Source organism: Melospiza melodia, chromosome 12 (assembly GCF_035770615.1).
Source record: "Melospiza melodia melodia isolate bMelMel2 chromosome 12, bMelMel2.pri, whole genome shotgun sequence".
NCBI lineage: Eukaryota > Metazoa > Chordata > Aves > Passeriformes > Passerellidae > Melospiza > Melospiza melodia.
Genome location: NC_086205.1, coordinates 28,212,973 through 28,239,197, shown reverse-complemented (window position 1 = coordinate 28,239,197; position 26,225 = coordinate 28,212,973). Strand labels below are relative to the sequence as shown.

At 42.3% G+C, this 26,225-nt stretch overlaps 2 protein-coding genes across 3 annotated transcripts; one reads left to right on the top strand and one right to left on the bottom strand.

The window, feature by feature from the left end:
* Window positions 1-479: 479 nt before the first annotated feature.
* COMMD2 (COMM domain containing 2) lies at window positions 480-4,314 on the bottom strand. The gene is made up of 5 exons (XM_063167508.1): window positions 4,231-4,314; window positions 4,046-4,123; window positions 2,845-2,927; window positions 1,423-1,596; window positions 480-930 (listed from the first exon to the last, which is right to left on the bottom strand). The coding sequence occupies exons 1-5, from the start codon at window positions 4,295-4,297 to the stop codon at window positions 733-735; spliced, it is 600 nt and encodes a 199-aa protein (XP_063023578.1). The 5' UTR covers window positions 4,298-4,314; the 3' UTR covers window positions 480-732.
* A 665-nt stretch (window positions 4,315-4,979) lies between these two features.
* RNF13 (ring finger protein 13) lies at window positions 4,980-24,678 on the top strand. Of its 2 annotated transcripts, none has more exons than XM_063167510.1 (10): window positions 4,980-5,069; window positions 8,432-8,559; window positions 10,629-10,709; window positions 14,901-15,026; window positions 16,947-17,034; window positions 18,743-18,833; window positions 19,342-19,447; window positions 21,465-21,558; window positions 21,912-21,992; window positions 23,224-24,678. In XM_063167510.1, exons 2-10 carry the CDS (start codon window positions 8,446-8,448, stop codon window positions 23,586-23,588), a joined length of 1,146 nt encoding a protein of 381 aa, XP_063023580.1. In that variant the 5' UTR covers window positions 4,980-5,069; window positions 8,432-8,445; the 3' UTR covers window positions 23,589-24,678. The 2 variants fall into 2 exon arrangements, with proteins under 2 accessions (XP_063023580.1, XP_063023579.1); XM_063167509.1 differs by having other exon boundaries at window positions 5,010-5,100.
* The last annotated feature ends 1,547 nt before the right edge of the window (window positions 24,679-26,225 follow it).

The window sequence follows — 26,225 nt, the reverse complement described above, 5'->3', positions numbered from 1 at the left end:
TCATTGCAAGACTTTACATTGTAAAAAAATAAGTCAATAACATTATTTTATCTCAATTTCACATGATGTTCAAATGTTTTTGAATAGTACAGAGATTTTGTGTTCATCTGAAGGATTTATTTTACTCAGAATCCCCAAGGAAAACCCTCCCCCTTCTCAGTTAGCACATGCTTCAGGATATGACCCATGTGTAGACTGCCAGCACTTACTGTGATGCCAATCAGCTCTAGAGCAGCTGGATTTTTTAAAATGTTTACAAGAGAAAAAGGCAAATGTGTTTAGATTCATCAGGCAATAGTGAGATGACACAAAAAGTTTCAAAGATCTCTATTTAAACCTTCTGCTTTGCTGCCCTGAGTTCCAGACTATGGCTGGAGTGAGGAGAGATAGAATGAGGGAAACCACTCACCTATGTATTGGCTAATCTTGTGTTTCACCTGAAAACAGAGATCAATTACATAAAAAATACCAGTCAAAAATCCCAAGTAGTAATATTTAATCACATTTAATTACCACGTACTATACATGAAGATGATTGTGTGAAAAAGGTCACCACATATAGATGTGCGAAGCTGGTGGCCAAGGATATTTGACCGGTATATACTGGCTCAAGGTCCTGGCACAGGAAAACAGTTCATCTGATCCACATGTTTATTTTTCCTCAAAATGTATTTGTGAGCAGTGTTTTGAGTTGTTTTATGAACTGCTTAGCAAGACAGCAGAGAACCAAGGTTATTTCATGTTGCGCACTATTCTTCTGCAGTGGTTCATCTTCATCTCCCCCAACGCCTGCTCCAGCTGCTGGATAAGGTGAAGAAGGGTAGCAGGGTCAGTTTGCAACACCTGGGCAGTTTGATCTTCATTTTGATTAAGATGTAGCTTCATAGTCACAGCAGGCTTGATCTGTTGTCTCAAACTTCTGCTTGCAAGCTGCAGGAGGCGTTCAGTGGAACAGGAACACAAAAATTACCAGTGGTTATCAAAGTTTGTTCTTAACAGTTCTCAAGAGCTTTGTAGAACCTGTTCACACTAATGTTCAGAAACCCTTTGCATCCACATTAAAGATACACACAAGCCAGTATTGTGTTTTATAATTAATACTAACCTGCTTTAATCTATGCTTGCATAATATTTCTGACAATAAGGTAATAATCTAGATAAAATATGTTTAGTATATGTTAATATTTTAAAAACATCAATAGAACCATGAATTCAATTTTCATCAGGCAACAAGTGCTTTGCATCATTGCATATCCTGTTCATTTCACAGCTGTCCGTCTGTGGGACACTAACAAAGTCATGCCACTTTTAAATACATGAAGTACTGCTGCCTCAATTGTTTTTAGATTGTTTAGTAGGTTTTAATTATGGAAAAAAAATGTGAAGGAAAGGATGGAATACTAAAAACATCAGAGCAGTCACCTGTACATCCAGTCTCCACTCCAGACTATGGTAGCTGGGAAGCCTTGGTGCCAGCTCTCCAAGAATGCTCCTGATCTCTTTCCTGTTGTCGAGGTACAGCTGGAGCAAGGATTTGTTCAATTCATCTGAGAATCCCAAAACATTAATGGAATCTTGGAAGTCAACCTCAGAAATCTGGAAATAGCAATTTAGGCCAGGTAATCACCATTACTTCCTGAGAACCAAATAAAACTGTAACTAAACATCACTTATGCTATGGTGCAGTTATTTATTTATTTTCCTGCAGGTATGTCCAAGTACAATTCTACACCTCGGACAAAACAAATATCCAGGTTTTAAGGATCTGCAAATGTTGATGTATTACTGCAGATTTGTATGAGATTCAGAAGCAGTTTTTTTTTTTAAGAACATTCAACCCCATCACATGTAAGCCTTCACATCAAAGACCAAAACAACGTGAGGGAGCACCTCAGCTGTGTCACAAGGCACGACATGCTGTGTGAATCCATTTGTGCGGGTGCTGCTGTGCCACTGATAACCAGAGCACACATACCCAGCAGTGATCTGCACATGAGCAGCACACAGCACAATGCTCAGGCTCCTGGCCCAAGGGCCCGAGAAGCTTCACAGGCCTTTGTGCTTACTGCAGCAGCCTGGCCCAGCACTGGGGAAGCTGTTAGTGAGTCCACAGAAAACACCACTGTACCTCTGCAATGCACCACCCCGCAATAACAGCCTGTAACCAACCACATCCTACCACAGCACCCTGCCACTCAAGACCCCTTGTTTCAAGGAAAGGCTCCGCACCATTTCCATTCCCTCCTCACCTACTCTTGGGAGCAACACTTGCCTGAGTTTCATCAGGCATTCCTTGTCTCTGCACTCCTTCTCCATGTAGTCATTGCTCAAATACTCTACTATATCAATAGTTACTAGTCTTTCTGATGGAAACAGTAATTGTCCAACTACTAATCATTTAGTATCTGCTTATACCCACTCAAACTTTTGGTGCCAAGAGCTGAAAAAGCTCTCAAACCCACCACACTGGACAAAGACAAGGAATGCTGAACAGAGGGCTAGTCTAGCCCACATCCTGTGCAGTAGCTGAACAACAAACTCTTCATATGAGTTTTATTATTTAGAGTTTATCCTGAAGTAAGCTTCTCTATATGCAATAAATTACACTATTAAAACGTTGTTAAATTTTAGTGTCAGACACTGAATACAAATTCCAGAGTCATACATGTAGACACAATGTTTCAATAAGACAACAGCATGAGACACCTTTTTCTGAAATTAAAATAATACACGTCATTAAATTTGGAGCTATCTTTTTCCCATTCACCAGTATCTTTAGAGGTCTAAGTGTCCAGAAGACATCTCTAGAGTATCCCCAAATTCCTCATGAAAAAGTATACTTGCCATAAGCTTGGAACTCTCAGTAAGAAGATACGCTAGTCCTTCAACCCCGTGCTGAATGATGTCAACACTAATGTTCAGCTTTCCTTTAAAGAAAGCACAAAGTGCTTTAACTTGCTAACTGTCACAGCAGCGAGACTCAAAGCTGCAAAGTTATCAAATGCTTAATGTGCAAAATATGCTTAGAAAAAGAAGAGGGTGTCACGCCCTTCAAATAATAATGTACAGCATATTAGCACAAAAAACTAAGAAAAACACAAACCAATTTCTTATGGCATGGTCCAGAGAACGGTTTGTGTTGGAAAAGGGGTGTCCGCAGCCCTCCCCACCCCGGGCACGAAGCACCGACCCCCGCGGCGCTGGAGCTCCATGCCGCCAGCCCTTTCCCTCGGCCCCTCTCCGCCGTGCCCCGGGGGCTTGGCAATCCTTCGTGGCCGGCGCAGAGCCCACCGTGTTCCCGCCCTCCTGCCGCGAAATCACCACGGCCCGGCCGGTGACCCCGCTCCTCACGGCCCGGCCTGCTTTCCCCGCTCCTCACGGCCCGGCCTGCTTTCCCCGCTCCCCGGCCCGCTCCTCACGGCCCGGCCTGCTTTCCCCGCTCCTCACGGCCCGGCCTGCTTTCCCCGCTCCCCGGCCCGCTCCTCACGGCCCGGCCTGCTTTCCCCGCTCCTCACGGCCCGGCCTGCTTTCCCCGCTCCCCGGCCCGCTCCTCACGGCCCGGCCTGCTTTCCCCGCTCCTCACGGCCCGGCCTGCTTTCCCCGCTCCCCGGCCCGCTCCTCACGGCCCGGCCTGCTTTCCCCGCTCCTCACGGCCCGGCCTGCTTTCCCCGCTCCTCACGGCCCGGCCTGCTTTCCCCGCTCCCCGGCCCGCTCCTCACGGCCCGGCCTGCTTTCCCCGCTCCCCGGCCCGCTCCCCGGCCTGCTTCCCCCGCTCCCCATGGCCCGGCCCACTTCCCCCGCTCCCCGGCCCGCTCCCCTCTCCCCAGCCCGCTCCCCGCGGCCCGGCCTGCTTCCCCCTCTCCCCCCGGCCGCGCTCCCAGTCCCAGTCCCCCCAGTCCCCGCGGTCCCCGCGCTGCCCGGCCGGTCCCTCCGCTCCCCGGCCCGCTCCGCCGCCCCCGGGCCTGCTTTCGCGGCTCCCCCGCTGCCCGTTCCCCGGCCGGTCACCCCGCTCCCCGGCCCGGTCTCCCCGCGGCCCGGCTCTCACTGGCGGCGGACTCGCAGGCCCGCGGTGCCGCTCCCCGCCGCAGCTGCTCCAGCGCCAGGCGCCCCAGCTCGCCGACGGCTGTAAGGACAGAGAGAGAACAGACCCGCTGCAGCCCCGGCCCGGCTCGGTTCCGCCGGCCCGGCTCGGTTCCGCCCGCCCGCCCGCGGCCCCGCCGCGGCCCCGACCTGCGCCGCCGGCCCGCGGCAAACAGCCCAGGTGAGCCCGGTGCTCCGCCGACAGCACCAGCAGCATCGCCGCGGCTCCGCCACAACCGGGAAGGGGCGGCGCCCCGCAGGCGCCTGCGCGGGGCCGGGGCCGCGGGGACAGCCTGGGACAGCCTGGGCCAGCCGGGACACCCTGGGACCCGCTGGGACGGCCTGGGACCCGCTGGGACAGCCATGCCCCAGATGTGCCCAGCCCATGCCCCAGCCCGTGCCCCAGATGTGCCCAGCCCATGCCCCACCCGTACACCAGATGTGCCCCAGCCTGTCCCCCACCCGTACACCAGATGTGCCCCAGCCTGTGCCCCAGCTGTGTCCCAGCCCGTGCCCCAGATGTGCCCTAGATGTGCTCCAGCCGTGCCCCAGATGTGCCCCAGCCCATGCCCCAGCCCGTGCTCCAGATGTGCCCCAGCCCGTGCCCCAGCCATGACCTAGATGTGCCCCAGCCCGTGCCCCAGATATGCCCTAGATATGCCCCAGCCGTGCCCCAGATGTGCCCCAGCCGTGCCCCAGATGTGCCCCAGCCCGTGCCCCAGATGTGCGAGGCGCTCCCGGAGGCGCTGCTTTGGCCCCGGAGGCGTTGCGCGCCCCCTGGCGGCGGGGCGGGAGCCACTGCGTAGCCACGCCCCCGGCGGGGCCGGGCCCGCCCCGCCGCCACTGAGTGACAGCCCCCGTGGCCAATGGGCTCTCCCGGGCCACCGCCCGCGACGGAGAGGCGGCAGGCGGGACTTCCGGCGCGGGCGCCGATCGCACGGAACGCGCCATGGCGTCGGCCTAGGCCGCCCGGGGACCGCGGGCCGCAGGTGAGCGCGGGGCGGGTCCCCCGGGCCGCAGGTGAGCATTGGGGCGCGGCCGCTAGGCTCCCTGGGCGCTCCGACCGTGCGGCGGCCGAGCACTTTCGGGCCTGCTGCTCCATTGCGCAGTGCTTATTCGCCTCCACCTTTGGAGTGGCGGGGCGGGGCCCGGTTCCGTGGGCAGCTTAGGCCCTGCCGGGGCTGAGCCCGGCTGGAGCGGCCGCGGTCCCGGGACTGCCGGGAACTGCGGGAGGGAGATGAGCGACGCGGAGCGGAGGCCTCTAGAGCGCTCCCCGAGCGTGGCGCCTGGCCCGGTGGAAGCTCGACCCCTGGTCGCGCGTTCCGTCCCTGCCGGGTGTGTGGGATTGAGGCGGGCTGGGGCTGCTGGTTGGGCTTGCGGGATGATGAGTAGCGTCGAGTCTGACTAGCTGAAAGCCAAGTTCTTAGTAAAAACGTTAAAATTAATTGAGAGGAGTTTTTCCTGCATCTTAACAGGTGTGAGTGCTGATCTTACTTCGCGTGCGTCAGTGTCCAGTTTTGTGGTAGGTCTGAGGTGGGCATTTGTGTCAGTAATGATACGATGGCATCAAAATGCAAGAATTCAGATATGGGGAGATTAGAGAACGTGAATGAGAATTACTGTTATTAGCTGTCTAGTTTTTGTTAATCCTCTGCTTATGAAATTTTGGAAGGTGCAGCCCAGTCTACCAAAATATTTGGAATTTGTCACGAAGTTTCTGTATGTTTATATGTTTGTTTTTGTGATTGCTGTAAGATTTACAATCACAATTGGCTTTAAAAGAATGGAATTTAAGTTTGTTTCATACAAATGTACAAGTTTTTTTTTTTCCAGAAGTGGGAGGGAAAAGCTGTTTTATTGAGAGAGTTAAAATGTAAACATAACCATGTGAATATAGAATTGCTTTGTGTTGTATTATGCTCTGAAACAGATTTTGAGTTGATTGAGATACAAATATCTAAAAATTTCATATTTAGGTGTAGTTTGTGAAGCCTGACCTGTGAACATTTGCTAAAAGCTATGAAAATTCCTGTCTGTGTCTCTGAGTTGTGCAATGCATTTGTGACCTTTATCTTATATGTGCTTGGTGTGTTTACTGCAGGGGCGTTTTGCTGCTCATAGCTGTGCTGGTCCAGCACACCCCACGTTTTCCCCTCTTCATTTCAGACCCATGACAGAGCGATGCAGCACCTCAGGCACAGTTCAGTTTGTGTGTTCTAGCATGGAGAGTGCAAAGAAATACTCAAAGTTATTTAAGGACAACTTTGTCTATATACACACTGGTAAATCAAATGTGAAGCGTGGAAGGTTACTGCAGAGTCACGTTGAACTTGTTTTGTTTAGTTTACACTAGAGCCCTTTTCCACACACCTGCCTTTCTGTGTGCTCTGAGCTGCCTCCCTCAGCTGAGAGGGGCAGGCTTTCCAAGAGCCATGGAATTTCAGGAATTGTAAGGCTTTTTGGCTTGCATCTGAGACGTCAGATCCTGAGCACAGAAGAATTTGTGTGCATGTAAATTGATGGGGAAGAGTGCACTGTATATGTATTTTGTATGTCTTGTGTTTTCTAAGCTTGCTTAATTCTCTAGTGCTTTTCTCTGTGCTGGACTTACTGTGTTGGTTAAAGTGCTCTGGTAGCTTCAAGTGTATTGTTGTTTCTGTCACAGTAAAAATGGCTGTGTATTTGAAACAATGGTTCTTTTATCCTCCCAGTTTCACTGATGTTCTCTTTTTTAGGGCAGGCTGATGAGAGAATGCGATAAATCTTAATTTAGTAATAAAAGTTCATTAGTTGTGTAACTCACTACTATTTCTTTCCTGTGAATGTAACTTCATTTCTGTGAACCAGTTGAAAATTTCACAAAGCATTATATGTCTGATGGCCAAGTTGGAATCATGTTGTTAATTAACAACATTAAGAGTTGTTAATGTCATATCAGTTTTGGAGAACAGAGTGACAAAACTTTCAATACTACAGTTGAAAGTATCAGTATCAGCTGTTTCCTCCAAATACTACTAATAAATTCTAATTATCTTCATGTTAGCTTAAATCAAGTTTATCTCTCTGGTATTTGCTTTAATTAATGTTGAGAGCCCCACATTATGGGAGAATGCTTTTTGGTTGAAAAATCCATGAAGGGTAGGTCAGAAGGACAGGAATTCTTAGGTTTTTCTTGATTCTGAAAAAGAAAGTAGTAGTAGTAGTAGTGTTGGCTGTGATTTCTCAGTTAAGTCAATAGTTTTCAGAAGAAATAGCTACAGTCAAATTAAAACAAATTCACATGAAAGCAATTGTATAAGAAGCCACAGCTTGGAAGTTTTTGACAAAAAATTGTTTCAACTAACATTTTGTATGACTAAATAGAGTTTTTTGAGAAGTACTTTATTAATTACTCCAGCAAAAGAAGTTAGTGGAGATCCAGATGTTCAGATAATTACATTAAGTGCATACTGTGCACTTTTTGCAACTTGTCTGTTAATTAATTTAATTCTTATAGCTATGTTGGACCCAGAAATGGGCCCATTATTTTGTGTTACAGCTATTTTATGTAATTTCGAGTAATTTCTTATTTTGAGGCTGGAAGAATCTCTAGAGACATTCAGACAGCTGTGAACCCTACAGAGAGAATGGAATTCTCTTCCATTCAGGAGTGAAAGTGGTTACATTTCCCGCTGAACGTAGCACTTCATTGGTGCTTGTTTTGTACTCTGAGTATGAGGTGTAGTGGAGCATGTTTATTTAAATTCTGAATGTGAGGTTTTCCAGCTTGATCATGTTTTGGTGTGAGCTTTTGTAAAGGGAATAAGATATTTTGTGCTTTCTGTATTCTTAAGAGGTTGCTTGCCCACAGTCATGGTGTAGCTAAGCCTGAGAGAAATCTCAAGTTCCTTCAAGTTGGTATCACATTGCTTTTGTAAGTGTATTTTTGGAATCCATACTTTTAGTGGAATGTTTCGAGGTACATCAGGAATTTTGCTGGTTTGGATTTGTGCTAGAAGAAGGGAAGTTTAAAATGAAGTGTCTAAGGATGATTAATGTAATGTGAATGATCATCCCTCTGTACCCCTTGCATTGCTTTGTGGTGCCTGAAGCCTTTTCAAGTCTTGCTCTTACAGTTTTTGTTGTTTATGCATGCTGTCACTCCCATGGAGGGACATGCTTCTAGCAAAAGGAACTTCTAAAATAATCATATAACTTCTAAAATAACCCTGTAACTTTAAGATTACTTGTTTCTCAAAGGTATACATTGAATAATATTTTGCATATGAAGAGTTTTAAGTGACCAAGAGTCCTGTAAAATGACACAGGAAAGTATTTGATGTGTGCCTTGACTCTGATTCTTTTCTTGCAGGTATTGAATAAAATATGCTGTTATCAATAGGAATGCTGATGTTGTCTGCCACTCAGATATACACTATTGTGACTGTGCAGTTGTTTGCCTTCCTGAATCTTTTACCTGTGGAGGCAGATATTTTAGCAGTAAGTATAATAATACTTTTCTACATGGATGAAATATCTATGATATTGAATTCTCTTCAACTGTTCCATTAATGAATCAGTTGATACTATTCTGTAAAAACTTTTTGAAGAAAAAATACACAGAAACAATGCAGATAGATAATCGCTTTATCATGGTACTGACGTGATCATTTTATTGTGAAATTTTAAACTTTTTACTGTAAGCACAATTTCCCTTTCCCCTATTTTCTCTGTCACCAAGTCTGAGCTTCCTCTTTTCATAAAAACTTAACTCATTCTTGCTTCCTCCTCTCTTACAAAAGTTACTTAAAAGAAAACAAACAACTCACCTCAACCTCAAAAAAGAAAAAAAAAAGAAAAACAGGGCACTTTGGAAATATAGTTGGGGTTCTTTTCCTATTTAAGCTTTGTGTGTAGTATTCTAAAACAATACTGTATAAAAATGAAGTGTGTTTTATTCTTAGATATTTGGAAGTTGCAGATTTATTCTGAGAATATCTTGAAGTAAGAAACTAAGAGATGAACTAGATGCTAAACTGCTGTACAAAGGAGCCAGTGGAATGCTTAAAAGATGCTCAGAAGAGGGAATGTTTGCATTGTGTCACATGGAATTGCTGGTGCACAGATCACTTACAGTCTTGAGAGATTTCACCATTTAATGATTAACCATTTGTTAGCAAAACTCTGGCCAAAGTTTTTGGCTCCTACCAAGGAAAGAAGTTCTTCTTTTCCCTTTACATTTAGGAGTGGTCTTATGCTTCTATGTTCTCATATAGTTGCAGCCTCGAAGGATCATGTCTATGTAAAGTGCTGTTATGTGAGGATTGGTTATTTTTTTAAAACGGGGTAAAAAGAAATAGGCTTGTGTCAAACTCCTGGCTTAAGCTGGGGCTTGTCAAGTGATTCAAGGGCAAACTGGCAGTAGCCTGAGCTCAGGACATTCTGAAGAAGGTGAATGGAAGGTGGTGCACTGGTGCTCTCTGATGGAAGGTCAGGAGGAGAGATTGGGACACATTGGTTACATAGAATAAAGAAACTTCTTTGAAATTTGGCTCCATTCCTACCTCTTTCCCCTCAAAGTCTGTGGGAAGAAAGCTCTTTCCAAACATTGCTCCTTTGGAAGACTTCACCTAAATCATGGCAGTGTTTTTCTCTGAACTGTAGTTTGAACTCCCCTGTCCCAGCCTGGCTGGTAGGAAACATCCCTCTGAAACAAACAGGATCCTTACTTGGCTGTTCTGTGTGACAGTTGGATGATATGATGAATAGACAAACATTTCTGACTCACCAAACTGTTTAATAAAACAACCGATGCATGTTCAAGTCTGTTAACTGTAGAGTTCACCACTTTTGCAGGAAACTTTTTTTTAATTAAAAAAATACACCATAAATACACAGTATTTTTTTTCTGTTTGAATTCTGTATTGGTTTGGCATGTTATACAGCCAGAGAAGATGAACTAAGAAAGGGAAAACAAAGCTTGCATGTATTTAGGGTCTTTTACAGTATGCCTCTATGTTAAAATTAAAACTCATAGTTATTATAAAACAAAACTAGAGATACTTTTCAGCGACTGTTCTGAATGTATAGTAGGGAATTGGGAAGGGATGGCATATGGAGGCTACAGTAAAGCAACTCTTAAAAGTTTGCTTTCCCTGTATGCAGGTGAATTCAGGGCAAAAGACCCACCGCTACCATCCAAAGAAAACTCCACATCCAAGTGTCCCTGCTCTTCAGATTTTTGCTTGCTTGGTTTGTTTGTAGTTTCTGTTGTGCACATATGATAGTATTTGAATTTTATACAGTAGAAAGAAAGATTTGCCATGTAAATAGTTCAACAAAATATCTATTACTTAATTTCTTGTTTTGACAGCTAGATAAGAAAAGAATGAGTAGAAGACAGGTGGAATCAGCAGTTTTGTGATTTCATTGACATAGTCACAAGATGTCCTATGTCTGATAAATACTTTAATCTAAAAAAATACACCATGATATTTGGTTTGTTTATACTTGTTAACTATTTGTCTTGTTGCAAACCTAATTTTTTTAAAAAAAATTATTTCCCTTAGTATAACCTTGAAAATGGAACCCAGACATTTGATGATCTACCTGCTAGATTTGGCTACAGACTGCCAGCAGAAGGCTTGAAGGTAAAAAAAAAAAACCCATATGTGTGTGTGTGTGTATATATATATAGTGCTTTTTTGAGCTGAGCTAAAGTTTTATTTTCTTTTTTATTTTCTCCCTGTGTCTGGTATGGAGCTGTGTTTTGGCTTTGTGCTGAGCACAGGGTTGGTTATACAGAGGTGATTTTGTTACTCCTGGGCAGTGCCCCCACAGCCAAGGCCTTTTTGCTCCCACCTGCTGCCACGCTGGTGAGGAAGGTGGGAGTGCATGGCAGCTGGGAGAAGGCACAGCCAGGACAGAGGACCCAAAATGATCAAAGGGGTATTGCAGACCCTGTGACATCATGCTCAGTATATGAACAGGGCAAGGAAGAGAAAGGCCTTTTGAGTGTGGTGTTTGTCTTCCCAAGTCGCTGCTGTGTGCGACGGGCCCTGCAACACCTGCCTGCCTATGGAGGAAGCAAATTCGTTCTTTATTTTCCTTGGCTTGTGTGTGTGGCTTTTGCTTTTCTTATTACCCTGTCTCTGTTTGGACCCACAAGTTCTTGAGCTTCTGCCCTTCCAATTCCCTCCCTGATGCTGTGGGTGGGGGTGTGAGTGAGTGAGCAGCTGCACGGGGCTTGAGGGCTGGCTGGGGTAAAACCCCCACAATCCTTTTTGGCACTCGGTGTGAGGCACAAAGGGTTCGAGATAATGACAGATTTGATTGGGAAGTGCTAGATTGAATTTGAATGTTGAATATGTTTAAAGAGAACTGTATCTGCTGAGCATTTCCTCTGCAAGCTAAAAAAGATAAAAATTAAAGGAATGTAGTGCCAAGGAAAAATAAAGACAGAAATTATTAATCAACTGCTCAAACAAAACAAATATGCAAAGGATCTGATGTTGCCTGTGAAAAGGCAGATTCTTTTGCAAAGAAGTGAATTTTGGTAATTCACTTTGTCTACTTAAGGAGATTTTGCTGGAATTTTTATCAAATATATTAAAAATAGATAAATAATGGAAATCTTACTAAGAAGTTTGATAGACCACTGTTTTCTGTGTTTTGATGGCAATACTGATACATGATGTCAGTTTACCTTGCACTGGAATCAGCAGAAGACAGACTAAATTTTGTGTAATACAGTTTTTTGAAAAATCTGTTTGGAAGATCCATTGTCTCCCTACAGTCCGACTTTGGGAAGCCCCTTCACCCTGCGAAAGGGTGGCATGGCAAGATAGAGGCGTATGGCCCTGGTTATTTATGCTGTATAAAGCAACTGTAGCTCAGTTTTTTGGGAAGTTACAGCTGCTGTCTGCTTGCTACTCTTGTTGCATTGCTGAAGCTCAGGGGCTGCAGCTCTGCAGTGGTGCCTGTGGGCTGTGCCCAGTGCTGGGGTCCAGGGCAGGGATTGTGGTCGATCCTGTGCCCTCTCCTTACATGGTTTCCCTTCAGTTGCAGTCCACACCCCGTAGCAGGTGAGAAGGTCCCCCCATTCTCCCAGTGCCCCTTAAGACGTGGGTTACACTCACGCTCTTTTATTTTACTCTGTATCAATATTTGAGGAAAATGCAGATACACATATACATTTTTGTTACTTATCTGTTGGAGTGTCTTCTTGAAATAGCATCGTGTTCGGTAGGGATGCTGGGCCATGACTTGAAAACTGGTCATAATAATACCAAGAGAAGGCACTAGGAAGTGCTGATCTATTGAATTAGCAGAAAATATGCAGGTGGCTTTTAATTATTTTTTTAATTTTTCTTAATCCCATTTTCATTGACATGGAAAAACGTATAAATATTATACCATATGGAATTGTAAAAGTCACCTAGTATTAGAGAAGACAGAAGTAAGATGTAAAGGTTTGCAAATGTTAGTGGAACTGGAAAGAGAAAAATTGTATTGACTTCATGCAAAATGATTAATATGCAAAAACTGTCCAAGATGGATATGGCCATGGGAATACAGGTTAGACTTTATCAGTATTTTGTGCTGGATTAGAAATTCTGAAGACTTGATGTCTTCTGAAATACAGCCGCAAGAATGTCTTTTACGGCAGGATAATTACTTTTCATGTCTTTAGTGTGGTCAGTACACTCACTTGGAAGACAGGAAGATGTGTAGGTGGACTGAGAGAAACTAACAGAAGAGAGATGAAAATAAAATGGGAAAGAACTATGAGAGGTTAAATAAATGCATCTTCCTTAGACAGCAGTGATGAGGTGCATTTTGCTCTTTCTGGGTTCTGCTGAGGTAGTAGCTGTCCAGACATACTGGTGACAGTAGTAACTGGTGTGAAGGCTTTTATTCATAACTTTTATCTCTGTAATATAAGATAGAGGAGGTAGAAACGAAATTATTTTAAAATAAATGTCCTATGGTGATGTTAATGCTGTGGACTGGTGTCACAGTTCTGTTGCTTAGAAAAGTACATAAAAGCCAGGTGAATATCCAGTTCAGTTCTAGTCTTCACATTCATGGAAGTAGTTGCTGAGATTATGCATTTTGGTGTGCTGTGCTGAGTTCAGCATCAAGGGGCAAGGCTGCCTGACCTGAGGTGCTCTGCAGTGACAGGAACCATTTGTTTCCTTTAGAGTCACGTTTGTACAAGTCAGCGTCAGTAAGTTTGTTCATTTTGGATAAAATGTATTTTCTGTTTCACTCTGGCAATTGAAACACTTGTGCATGAGAAAGGAGGTTGTGTCTGGTCATCCAGGCAATTTAGGGCTTGTGGAAAGTTCAGGCTTCTTTACTTTTTTTTGCTGTGGCAGTGGCTACATGGAATCAGTCACGTGGCAGTGATTCATCTTGCTGTTCCCTTTGAACAGTGTATGAGGGTTTATGACTGAGTTGTGTTTCCTTTTACAGCTTAGAATTCTTAAACAAAAATTTAGGCAGACCACCTTCCAAGTTCTGGAGGAGAGGAGTTTGTATTGTATTAACCCCATGGAGACCGTGAATAGCCCGTGTGAGCAGGAAGTTGTTTTGTGTTTATTCTGTCTGTAAGCCTGTAGGGCCACAAAAACTGCCTCTGCAACGTTGTTAATGTTGCAGTGTTGAATGTAACTCCTCTGCAAGGGAAAAAAAAGGAAAAAAAGCTGGTGATAAGGTGAAAGAGTGGACTGCTCTTTAATTCCATGTTGCCCTTTTAATCCCAAAGGGTAATAAAGTATTGCAAGAATTCCTGTAACTCAGGAATTTCTGTGCAATTTCCCTCAAGCAAGTTTCATTTCCATGCCCAGTGAGTGTTATCATGGGGAGAAGGTATGTTAAAGCTGTGTAGTTGTTTACTGACTATATTGGGAATCAGAGGGTGATTAAGTGACCCAAGTAGTGAGCCAATTTAATACACCAGAAATAGATATAAGGAGCTTTGATTCTGACCTTTTTAACTCTTAGACAGCCCTGTGTCTTAATTAAGACAGATGTCATCACATGTGTAGAAATGGAGTTTTAGAACTGAATATTATACTAAAACTTTCTCTTTGCATTAAGATTTTAATTACTTTTTAAAAATGCTATGATATTTGTTATAATAGGATGAAATACTCTTTCAGATGGTGTGATTAAGATTTATTATAAGCAAGTTGTAAAAAACTATTTGTCAGATTCTATAGTAAGTGGCAATAGACTGTTGACAGAAGGCCACCATCTCAGCCACCTAAAAACTCAAAGATTGCTTCAAAGTTGATATTTCCAGAGTTTCCTACTTCTTGAAGCTTTCAGCTATAGCTTATTGAGTGATCTGTGCTTACCATAGCAAACCAGCTGTTTGGTATGCTAGGTCAGTGCTGGGGTCATATAGATGGAACTTTGCTTGTGTTCTGTTGTTAATTGGCGAGTGCTGAGTTTGTGTTGGTGTTTCTTAGGCCATTGTATTTGTGGTTTCCTGTCTTAGTCTCATATGTCCTAGAACAATAGTTACACTATGTTAATGTAGTGTATGCTGTCTTCTTTTTTCTTGAATTACACTGCAGAGTCTGAGTATGATGGGATTAGAAAAACTGTATTTTCTTCTAAACTTTCTAATTATTTACAGATATAAAAATTCTGATAAATCAAAATATATTGTCAGGGAAGTAGCAGAAATCTTACTATGGTATAGGACTGAGCTGATAATAACAATTTTTTTAGCTAGTGTATGAAAATGTGCCATTTTCTTTCCATATACTTGACTACTGACCCTTTTGTTAAAAAGAAATGAAACTTCTTTTTCTGCTCCTGTTTTCTAGGGATTTCTAATAAATTCCAAACCAGAGAATGCATGTGAACCTATAGCCCCACCTCCACTGAGAGACAACTCCTCTGGTGCTTTTATTGTGTTAATCCGAAGGCTGGAGTGCAACTTTGATGTCAAGGTAAGATGTGATTTTTCCCCCCACTCTCTGTTTCAAAGAGTTTATTGGTGCTTCAGAAAAAATTCTATAGCTAACAGTGGAATAGATATGGATATGAAGGGAAGGGAGAATTTTATTGTCTCCAGACAGATAAACCAGAGCTCACCAAGTCCAACCAATGGCTTACCTGTGACTAAACACCGCTATGTGAACTACACCAGAGCACTGAGTGCCATGCCCAGGCTTTTGTTAAACACCTCCAGGGATGGAGACTCTACCATCTCCAATGTTTTATCACCCTTTCTGTGAAGAAATTCTTCCTGATGTCCAGCATGAGTTTCCCTGGCACAGCTTTAGACTATGTCCCCTTGTCTTACTGATGGTTGCCTGGGACAAGAGCCCTGTTCCCACCTGGCTGAACCTTCCTGTTGGAGCTGTAGAGAGTGAGAACATCACCCGTGACCTCCTTTTCTCCAGGCTGAGCCCCCAGGCTCCTTCAGCCACTCCTTGTGCTTTAGACCCTGCCCCAGCTCTATTCCCTTCTCTGGACATGCTCCAGCCACTTGATTTTTAAGGTCACTTCCAACCCTTAACGTTCTCTGATTTTAAAAATGCAAAATTAGAATGATTTCTGTTTGACTGTGGCTTTCTTGAAAATTAATCTGATACAATGAGGCAGCTAAGGATGTCTTAAAGAAAATAGGGATCTTCAGTTTGTTGTTGAGTTTCATGAACTAAAAGGAGATTTCAGCTGTTTGCTTTTGCTGCTGTGTGGTAGATTCAGTTATGTGGTGATTGAACCATATAAATTCTACCTAGACTGTAGCTTCCACCTGCAGAGGCAGGTTCACTGCCTGTCGTCTGCCTTCACATCAGATTTGGGCATGGCACATAGTCTGTCCTGGGAATCCTGCCACTGTGTGTGCATATGGCTCAGTGGGAAAACAAAGGGGGCAAAAGTCCTCTACTTCTGTCTCATGTTGAAAATGACAAGTGTTACAAGTGCAGGTATAAGTTATTTCTTGATTTGTTTATGCATGCACTATGGATATTTTCTGTGGTGATGCAATATTGGCCAAATTCTCAACCATGCATGTATGTTAACATCTCTAAGTGGATTTGCTTTTTTTTTTCAATATTGGAATTTCTCAAGGTGTCTACATTCTGCATCTTCCAGTATCATTGTTCTGCTGTTTGAAATAGTCATTACCAATATGGGAAGATAATTGGTGTTGTTGAGATGAAACCCAAAAGTTTCTCAAGGTGCTCTAAGTGCTTTTTGCAGCTTGTGCAGAGATTTTTATACTGTGATGGATGCAGTAAAAGCAGTATCCAAGATGAACAGTTGTAACTTAGCTATGTTTGTGTTGGTAATATCAGTAAATGTCATTTACATGGACCTTGGGTTTTCCTTGTATTGATGAAAAGGTGAGTCTATATTAGAAATGTAATTGCTACACAGGATGTGAATAGTTTTGTACCTATAGTTATAATTTTGCACTTTTCCGTGAGAGAGCTTCTTATACCTGGGCTTTCAGGTGAGATATTCCACATCTCTAAAGCACAGAAAAGATACTACTCATCTGACTTGATGAACTCTCAAGTGGTAATATCTAGATTACCAAAGTGAGTTAGTGCCTTTATTTTCAATTATGATGAAATATTTTTAACTATTTGTAGAAAGTTTTTAATTCTATTTTATATATGTATATATATATAAGTCTGTGTGCAGACAATATTAAAATGGCTTTCTGAAGAAATTTTTACCTGAGTGTAAAATTTTTATATGATTTTGCTTTGAAAGGTGACACATGGTTTATAGGTGCAAATTATGTCCATATTAATCACTTTGTGGGAGTGCATCTTATCTCAGAAAGCACAGGCAGGCTACTGTATTTGCAAGCAATAGTCTTTCCAGTAAGCATTTTGTGTGGCTTACAGGTGTTAAATGCCCAGAGAGCCGGATACAAGGCAGCTATAGTTCACAATGTTGATTCTGATGACCTCATAAGCATGGGATCCAACGACAGTAAGTACAGGTATCACTTCTTCTCTCCTGTTTGAATATCATTTCACCCACTGGAAACAGCAGCACCACCAAAAAAGCCACAAGAGCGTCAACAACGAAACCACCACCACAAACGAACCAAAACCAAACTAAACAAAAAACCCAGATAAATCCTCTTGCTTTTAAGATACAATAACAGGAAATTTTGTGTAAGAACAAATACATTGACTTGTGCCTTCTCTGAACATTTCTTTTGGTTTTCCTTCAAATTTCAGTTTAAGTGTTCTGGGCTAGATTTATATTACTTATATGGAAAATAGCTGATGTATTCTTAGTTAAGTGGAAAAGTAGAAAATGCGCATTTGGAAGGAAAGCAAACTTTATAATATGACATTTTAGTATTTAGAATCATAGAACCATTTAGGTTGGAAAGGACTTTAGATCATGAAGTTCACCTGTGATAGTCATTCCAGTTTGTTGATGCACTGTTGGATGCATCTTCCTGTTCCTCTGGACAAATGCATTCTAGCATATCACCTGCACTAATTTTCAGTTGGAAAGAGACTATTTAGAGACCAGTGCACCATTTACCATTCTTGTGTTAGCTGTTCCAATTTTAACCTTCATGAAGTGGATATGTTTAGAACATCTTGAAATCTAGTCACAGTGCTAGGTTTGTTCTGTGGTATGTGCTTTGTGTTTCTAGTGCTGTTACTGTTTTCTTTGTGGCATTTCTTTATTTTGTTCAGTTTTCAACCTGTTCAATATGGAACAAGAAAATAAATAAGAGGAAAATAAATTCTTTTCCAGTGGAAATGCCATTGAGTAAACTAGGAGTGAACTTTGACAAGCTACACGGGAACTGAGTAGTCTGGGCAGTTATGTGAAAGTGGGTTTAATGAATTCTCAACCCATGTGAATCTTACTTTCAGGTTTCACTGAGTAACCAAAATGTAGAACAAGTTCCCAACACACACAGACCTCATAGAGTGAGCTGACGTTCAGCCACGTGTGCTTTTGCCTTGGGGAACCTGACTGCTTTGAGATGGACTAAACTCAGGTTACTTTGAGCTTTAAATGTGAAGTATTAGGGGGCAAATCAATACAATGTGAAGCTGAGGAGAAGGTTTTCTAGAATACGTGACTTATCTTTTGATAACTTTTCCTTTATTTCTGCCTTCACTGGTAGACAGAGAAGACAACAATTCATCCAGTTTCTTGAGACTGAAATATGTGTTGATTTTCTTCTTTCTTCTTTCTGACCTTATCTAGCCACAGTTGTTTCCAGTATGTTTATTTATGTTTGGGGTGAAAAGGAGGGAAGACAGATTAATTAAAACTTATAGAACCAGTTCACAAAATCATGTAAGTTGCCCGAAATTCTGGAAATCAATGGAGCTGTGTGACTTGCTTGAATCTCTGAGTGAAGAATGGTATTCTAGTTAAAATTACGATCCTGTTTTGTCAACATATTTTGGTTTTAGGCTGCTTTTATTCCATTAGGAATTTAAATTTTTCTACCTGCAATAATTTCCCTAGAAATTGTGTAGGAAAAATAATAGTATTTATATGAAGTAAAGCTGTAACATGCATGTGCGTTGGGCTGGATGTCACTGTGCTAAAATATCGTTCTGTTGTGATAGTCTCATAATGTTCAGGTCTTGTATCTTGAGTACCCATAGATTGTCCACGTAATAATACTTTTACTTTCCTGCTTTTTTTTATGCAGTTGAGATTTTAAAGAAGATTGACATTCCCTCTGTCTTTATTGGTGAGACATCAGCTAATTCTCTTAAAGAGGAGTTTACTTACGAAAAAGGGTAGGTTAACTCACATGCAGCTGTGTTACTCCTTGCATTAGATTGTTGTCTCTTTGGAATATTTATGGCTTTAAAGTAGGATGACAGAGGTTGTGATGACAGAGGTTATAGGTGTTTCAGGTGAAGTCTTATGGCTGAGAGTAACCTGTAATGCTTTAGTGAATATTAATTTCGCTGTATGTTTTGATAGTCATGTAACATTTTTTTCATTCTGCTGTCAAAGCAGCTATGAGGTGGTTTTCCTGGTTTCTCTAGGTTTGATTGAGGTCAGTAAATAGTTTTAACTCAAAAAATGTTCTAAGAAACAGTGTTTTATACTTTTATGTAATTATCTTTACATTGTGTGGGTATGGACTGAATTTTGTCTTGCTGTGCACAGGTAGGGTTCCTGTAGGGTTCCTGTGTCTTGTGTGACAATCTTTTTAAAAACAATTTTATTGTATTTGTTCGTCAACTTGTTCATTAAGTTCTCATTAATTTAGAAGGTGTTATCTCTTCCTCCCCACAGTGGCCACGTTGTGTTAATCCCAGAGTTCAGTCTTCCTTTGGAGTACTACTTAATCCCTTTCCTAATAATAGTAGGGATCTGTCTTATTCTCATCGTCATATTTATGGTAAGTTTCTTCTTTTAATAATACTTTTTTCTTTCAAATCATCAGGGAGCTGTCACTGAAGTTAAAGGAAGAGTCAAGCTGTGTGTACTGCATATATCTGTACCGTGCTTACATGTAATCCTTTAGTTTATCAATAAAACAAACAGGTGCAGGATTTTGTCAAAGGGATATCAGAAGCCTTTTGGATGTTCTCCTTAGCCTGTAACTGCTTGTAGGAATTGTCCTCACCGCACTCTTAACTCCACAAGTGCTTGTTTTTTGGCCCCATTCAGAGTGACCTTGTGCTCTTGTACACGGAGAGGATATCCTGCCTTACCAAACTTAATACTCATTAGTCCCACTGCTCCTGGGTGCAGGGCTCACTGTTTTGTACTGCACTCAGGTGTAGCTATGAGTGTGTGAGCAGAGGGCCTCACAGCACAGAGCACTGGTCTCAGCACATGCATTGCTGTAGGGGTTCTCAGCTGGGACATCTCTCCTTGAAATGGGAAGGTAGCATAGTTACATATTTCGGGATACTCAGCGTACCATTTTTTTTGTAATCTGTGCCAAAATTATTATTTTACCTTCTAATAAAAAACAAGTAAAGCATCAACTGTTGTATAAACACTTAAAATATTTTTCTGCTTTAGTATTTTTTGCACTGGAAGTTACATATTTCATTGGCAATCCTGGGCATGTTTGGCACAATTGCAATTGTAGCAGCTCTGAAAACAAAGCAGAACGATCACCTAAAGATGGATTTCTTTTTAGCAAAGTTTTTGCTACTGTCTTTTACAGTGTCCTTCTGTGCAAAACCACCCCAGGAAAGCTAATTGTGTACACAGGACGGTGGGTGAACTGTGGGAAGGGTCAGGCTGAGGGAGTTGCAGCAAAGGGCTCACACCTGGCTGGTGGCTGGGCTGCACTGGTGCTCATCAGGGGTCAGTTTTATGGCCAGTTCTCTGCTGTGTTGTTGTCAGCAGCCGATACAGAGGAGTTGAATACACACTGAGTAAATATGCCAAGGATAGTAAACTAGGAGATATTGATTCCCTTGCATATAGAGAGGTCTTCTCAGAGACAGCTCAACAGACTAGAGCACTGGACAATTAATTGGTGCAGTGAAATTGATTTCAGGGAGGTTCCAGATTGGATTTGGTCCTCATTCTTTTCTGATTCTGTCCCTGCTTCTTTAAGACAATCTTGTTTTTAATTAGGAGATTTACATGAGACTGATTGCTACTAAGGATCTGCATTACAGCACAAAAACTGCAGTTTGTGCATACAGCTTATTTTTTAGTTGTGGTGAAAGAGCCTGAATGAACAGTTTAGATTCAAATATCCTAAATATCCTTTGTTTATTTCTTTGCTTTTCATCATATTTGAAAAAATGTCATATCCCAGGTGCTAAAATTAGAAATTGAACAGAAATAGCATCCGGGACTATGAAGAAAATGGAAACAAAATTTTTATTACAGTTATTTGGAGAGCTTTGTATTACTAGTTATTTAGTTGTTTTTTGTTTTACTGAGTGTTCTTAGTATGGCATAGTATAACATGTAACAATAACTCAAAGTAAACCATTTACTCCTCAACCTACTCTTTTAGCTAATATTGAAACAGTTCTGATGAATGTGGGAATAATTCTCTAAAAGATATGTAATAATCTAAATCTGTAAGGAAAACTGTTCAAACTTACTGAATTGTGTTTTGCTCTGCAGTATACTTCCTGCTTTTTACAGGTCTCAGTAGAGGATTGCAGCAATGGCCATTATTTTATGTAGGATACATACCTTTTTGTTTCTCTTTCCTCTCAAAAAAACCCTTGTGTACTCTCAGTTCCAAGTGCCATGTTCATGGAGAACAGCCTTTAGGCTTGTTTGGCTTTATCCTTTTATTCAGCCAAGGAAAGAAGTTATCCTGTGTTAGCTAGGGTTCCTTTTCGACCAACTTACTGCAAAACTTCATAAATCAAAACTTCTATTGTTCTTTTATTGGTGTAACTTACTGTTCATGTTATCTTGTCTGTTTCCAGATAACAAAATTTGTTCAGGACAGACACAGAGCAAGAAGGAATCGGCTTAGGAAGGATCAGCTTAAGAAACTTCCTGTACATAAGTTTAAGAAAGGCAAGTGGATCATTCTTTGTCTAACTCACTGGATCATATTGTTTTTAACTCCAGAAACCTTGTAAATCAATGGGGTATTAAGTTTCAGAGATAATTTTGAGTACACTTGAAATAGGTAAAAGAGTTTTGAGTGAAAGCATACAAAACGTTTATCTGGGCCCTGTTCTCACTGAAATAGAGGAGTTCTAACACTTCCTTAATGGGAGCAGAGAAGGCCGTGGCTGAGCATTAAAACATTGCTTAAAAAAAAATCAGTGCAGAAATTGCATGCAAGTTTCCAAGCCCATGTGCATGTCAGGAGGGTGTGCTGCAAGGCCTTTAAAGTCAAACTAATTCTCAATTGCATGGTGTAGGAGATGAATATGATGTGTGTGCCATTTGTCTGGATGAATATGAGGATGGAGACAAGCTCAGGATCCTTCCGTGCTCTCATGGTAAGCAACTGTGTTTTAGGTTTGAATTTAGATTAAAAAGAGCTTTCCAAAACACTGTCCAAAACCTACAGTGCATATGTTTAGTAAGTGATTTATAAATCCCATTTTGCTTATATGCAAGCTAAAAAGCTAGCATTCCCACTTTGCATTTTCCTTGGATATACACATAAAAGAAAATCGGGACTAGATGCTGTCCCCTAAATATCAATATTTATTGTAATACTTTTACATTTAAATAAATAGGCCTTCACTTTCCCCAAGACAAATAAACCACAAAACTTAACTGAGCTCTTGGTGACTTCGAGGTGCAGCTGAAGGGATGGGTCTGTCCTGGAGTCTGCAGCCATGCACTCCATTGCCTGACTGCACTTGGAAGTCAGTTAATGAAATATTTTCCCTGTCACAGTCTTTCTTGAGTCCAGCCCATTGCAGATGTGTTACAGCTTTCTATACACAGCCAGCACAGCAGGTGACAGGCTGAGCTTTTACAACCTCAGTCATAAAACCAATTTCAGACCAGGCTGACAAACAGGGATTTCTCAGAAGAGAAAGAACAAGTCCATGGTATCTGTCCACGTGGGGGACTGCAGAGGTAACCTAACTTGAACACCACCAGCCCCCAGCACCAGTCGTGTGTAGAACATGTTTCCAGTGTGCTTGACCAGGTACTAAACATGGTGTTGCTGGCCCATGTAAACACAAGCTCTTTGCCAAGTAAAAGTCTCTCTTACCCAGAAGAGCTGAATTTTTAATACCATAAGTAAGACAAATACTTGTTTTTAAACACAGCCAGTCTAGTTGCAGTGCCAGTTACAGACCTAATTTAAGATTCACAAAATCATGCAGTAATGTCTTGTAATAATGAAGTGTGTTGATACATGTTGATGTGGAGGTGAGAGGACGATGTGGGGATGATGATGATGGGCATGCCTGCTGCTAAGTGGATGGAATTGCTCAAAAATCTTTAAGGTTTGTCATCAGATGTGGCCTGTTGTACTACTGCTCTCATTCACTCAGTAAAAAACACAGGTATTCATTGCATAAACCTAAGTGACTCAGATCCTAAGCCGTCAGGTGTTTTGAACAGGCTACATGCCAACAAATTTGGCACTAGAATTCTGTGTGAGTTACGTTCTAAAATTCTCCAGTGTTACTGAACAGAAATGGTTTAGCAGATTTCCCTGTCCTTTTCACCATTATAATGATGTCCTTGTATTTTATTTTCTAACAGCATATCACTGCAAGTGTGTGGACCCGTGGCTGACAAAAACAAAAAAAACCTGTCCTGTGTGTAAGCAGAAAGTGGTCCCTTCCCAGGGGGACTCTGACTCAGAGACAGACAGCAGCCAGGAGGAGAATGAAGTGTCTGAGAACACTCCTCTGCTCAGGCCTTTGGCCTCGGTCAGCACACAGTCCTTCGGGGCTCTGTCAGAGTCCCATTCCCATCAGAACATGACCGAGTCCTCGGAGTATGAGGAGGATGACAATGACAATGTTGATAGCAGTGATGCGGAAAATGGGATGAATGAAGAAAGTGTAGTGGTTCAGCTGCAGCCCAGTGAGGACAGGGAGTACAGAGTGGCAAACACTGTCTGAGACTACTGATGACCCATAGGTGTATGAACAAAAGGGTTCTTGAGGCTATTTACAAACCTTGCATAGGGAATCTCTTTTAATCTGTAATCCATTTGGTTTCTTTGATAGGAGCAGCAGTTCATGTAGTAGTACTCTGGTTAAATCATTACAGGTAGATTATTTTTGATTCAGGTATTCAGTCACACATTCTGTCTTCTCAAAACCAACAGTTAAACTGGACTTCACAATGCTAATGAATAATGTTAATAGTTTATATCAATTGAAATATCACAGAGACTGTCTCCTGTTGAAATGGGATTTCTCTGGAAGTACTTTTATTTCCATTTTGTAGCTACAACTGGGTCATCCTGAGAGCAATATTTATTATATGTAGATATGTGTTACCCCTTAGGCCCAACAAAAACTGTATTTGCATGTTTGTATAGTTTTCCTAAAAATTGTCACCACTGCTGAAAGGAAAAAGTAGAACAGACCAATATTCTATGTGCTGGTATGTTAAAGCAGAAGAAATTCCTTTTTTATCTCAACGCAGTGATTCCAAATGATCCTTTGGAGTTTGCCATGATAGCTGAGTTTAAGCAGTTCTATTGGGCAATTCCCAGGATGAGGAAACTTAGAGTATATGTTTAGTTTTGAGCAATTCACAAGGTCAGGTCCACCATAAGCACATTATTATCCCTCCTTGCTGCTACTACCTTGTGTGGTTTCCAGTGAGGAGGTGGGAGCTAGGAGATAACCAAGACAGAGGTTTTGTTCCACACAGAAAAAAAAGTTTAGGGTAAGTAATATATTGATCCTTGGCTCATATACCTCTTACTAAGAGCATTTTATGCTGCATTAGTCTGCTAAACTGTATATAAAAAATTGTTCTTTTCAAATACCTGATTTGAAAACAAGTGCTTACACCAGTCTCACAGAACTCAGTACTTACCAGTGTATCACAAAAAAGGTAGATTCTATATAATACCTCTGTAACTATGTAGAAAGTAAAACCATGCATATACTCAAATGGAGATTTTTTTATATGGCCTTGACTAAGGAAAGCTTGAAAGAATGTTAATAAACATGTTTTCCACTTTAAATATCAAAAGGACTTTATTGAACTTTTGCATCACTTGAGGCCTTGAGTCCTCACCTCCATTACTGAGGCTGAAGTGCTTTTGAAGATGTGTAACATGGAACTATTGGGAGCCCAAGCAGATGCTTCCTGCATCATACTGTGAATCACAGTACAAGGGGTTGCACTGACCAGTGCTATGTGCAGGGGTCTTAGTTCTGCAGAAAACCTTCATTTTTGTTCACTTGTAGCTTGAGGAGGAGTTTGGACTGGCCAGAGTCTGTAGTTTCCCTGGGGGAGTGTGAAGGAGGACCAGGGTGCTCTGAACAATTCCTACCCAGCTGGCAGCACCTGCAGAACCACAGCCCAGTGCCAGAACCCTGGACAAGCGATGGCAGGTGAGGCTCCCACATGGGGTTTCTGACCTTACTCTATGCAGCCACATACTCTGCAGTGCAGATCAGTTTTCTGGGCCTGGCTGAGAGCAGGGAAAGTTTATTTTGCACAATAAGGCACAGCAAAAGGATAATAACAAAAGGATGATTCATCTCCAAACCACTGCTGCCAGCAGCCATGGGGTAATGACAGCCAGTGTAGTGGTATATTTTCACAAGGCAAAATTCCCCTTCACCGTGCATATGTCTAGGTGAGTCCAAATGGGAAAATGGTTTCTGAAAATGTAATTACTATGCTGAAATATTTTTCTTAAAATAGGTCCCTGCTGTTGCTGTGAGTGCATATGATTATTCATTATTGTATTCCAGGAACGGTCCCCAAAATCTGAAGAGTTCCAGAACCACAAACTGACCTAAACTTTTTACTATGCTCTTATGTAATTCTAGTGCCTGCAGTCAGTTGCAGACAGTTATGCTAGGAAAATTCACCAACAAATGCATTTGAAAAAGTAATTTGAACAACACCTAATTCTTAACCAAGCAGAAGGAAACAGGTGACAAAGACCTCAAGAGAGGGAAATTGGTCAGAAAGGAACAATGTCACAGTAAGGAATGTGACGACAAGTGCCTGGTGTGTGCTGCCAGCAGCTGCTCTGCCTCTGGGGTGCTGCTATAGTCAATTCCATCCACTCTGGCCTTACCATAGAATCCGCTCTGGGAATACAATATCCTCATTCCTCCTAACTAGGGAGAAACAAGGTTCTGCCGTCAAAAGGTGAGTACAACTTTGTGTTCAGACACTGGGCACGGCTTCACGTGTGTTCTAAGAGGGAAGCAGATTTGCCTCCTGTGTACCAGTTACTACTGAAAGGAATTTGCTCTGTGCTCTGAGAGCATTGGTCTGCTCCAACTTTGGCCCTGGGAGATCCAGTTCAAACACGGAGCCACTTGGCAGTGGGAGAATATGAACACTATATATAGGAAGGTTTTAGTTAGACCCAGGTCTAGTGCCAAACAGAGGAGCAGGTGCAGCTGACGCCAGTTATGAAGGTGTGGGGGGGAGGAGGGGAGAACAAAGGTCCTGTCCAGAAGCACCTGAGTGGTTTTAGGGCCCAGGAAGGCAGATTCGCCTCCCATGATTTGGGTTCAGTGGTCCTCCCATCCCACAAGCTCCAGGGTTCACCA

Bases quoted from the DNA above. Each gene is read 5' to 3' on its own strand.
- RNF13 (XM_063167510.1), top strand. From the start codon at position 8,446: ATGCTGTTATCAATAGGAATGCTGATGTTGTCTGCCACTCAGATATAC. The intron at 15,027-16,946 runs GTAAGATGTGAT...TGTGGCTTACAG, and splicing joins AGTGCAACTTTGATGTCAAG to GTGTTAAATGCCCAGAGAGC. The intron at 18,834-19,341 runs GTAGGTTAACTC...TCCTCCCCACAG, and splicing joins GAGTTTACTTACGAAAAAGG to TGGCCACGTTGTGTTAATCC.
- COMMD2 (XM_063167508.1), bottom strand. From the start codon at position 4,297: ATGCTGCTGGTGCTGTCGGCGGAGCACCGGGCTCACCTGGGCTGTTTG. The intron at 4,124-4,230 runs GTCGGGGCCGCG...CTGTCCTTACAG, and splicing joins GCCGCGGGCCGGCGGCGCAG to CCGTCGGCGAGCTGGGGCGC. The intron at 2,928-4,045 runs GTGAGAGCCGGG...CTTTCTTTAAAG, and splicing joins GGCCTGCGAGTCCGCCGCCA to GAAAGCTGAACATTAGTGTT.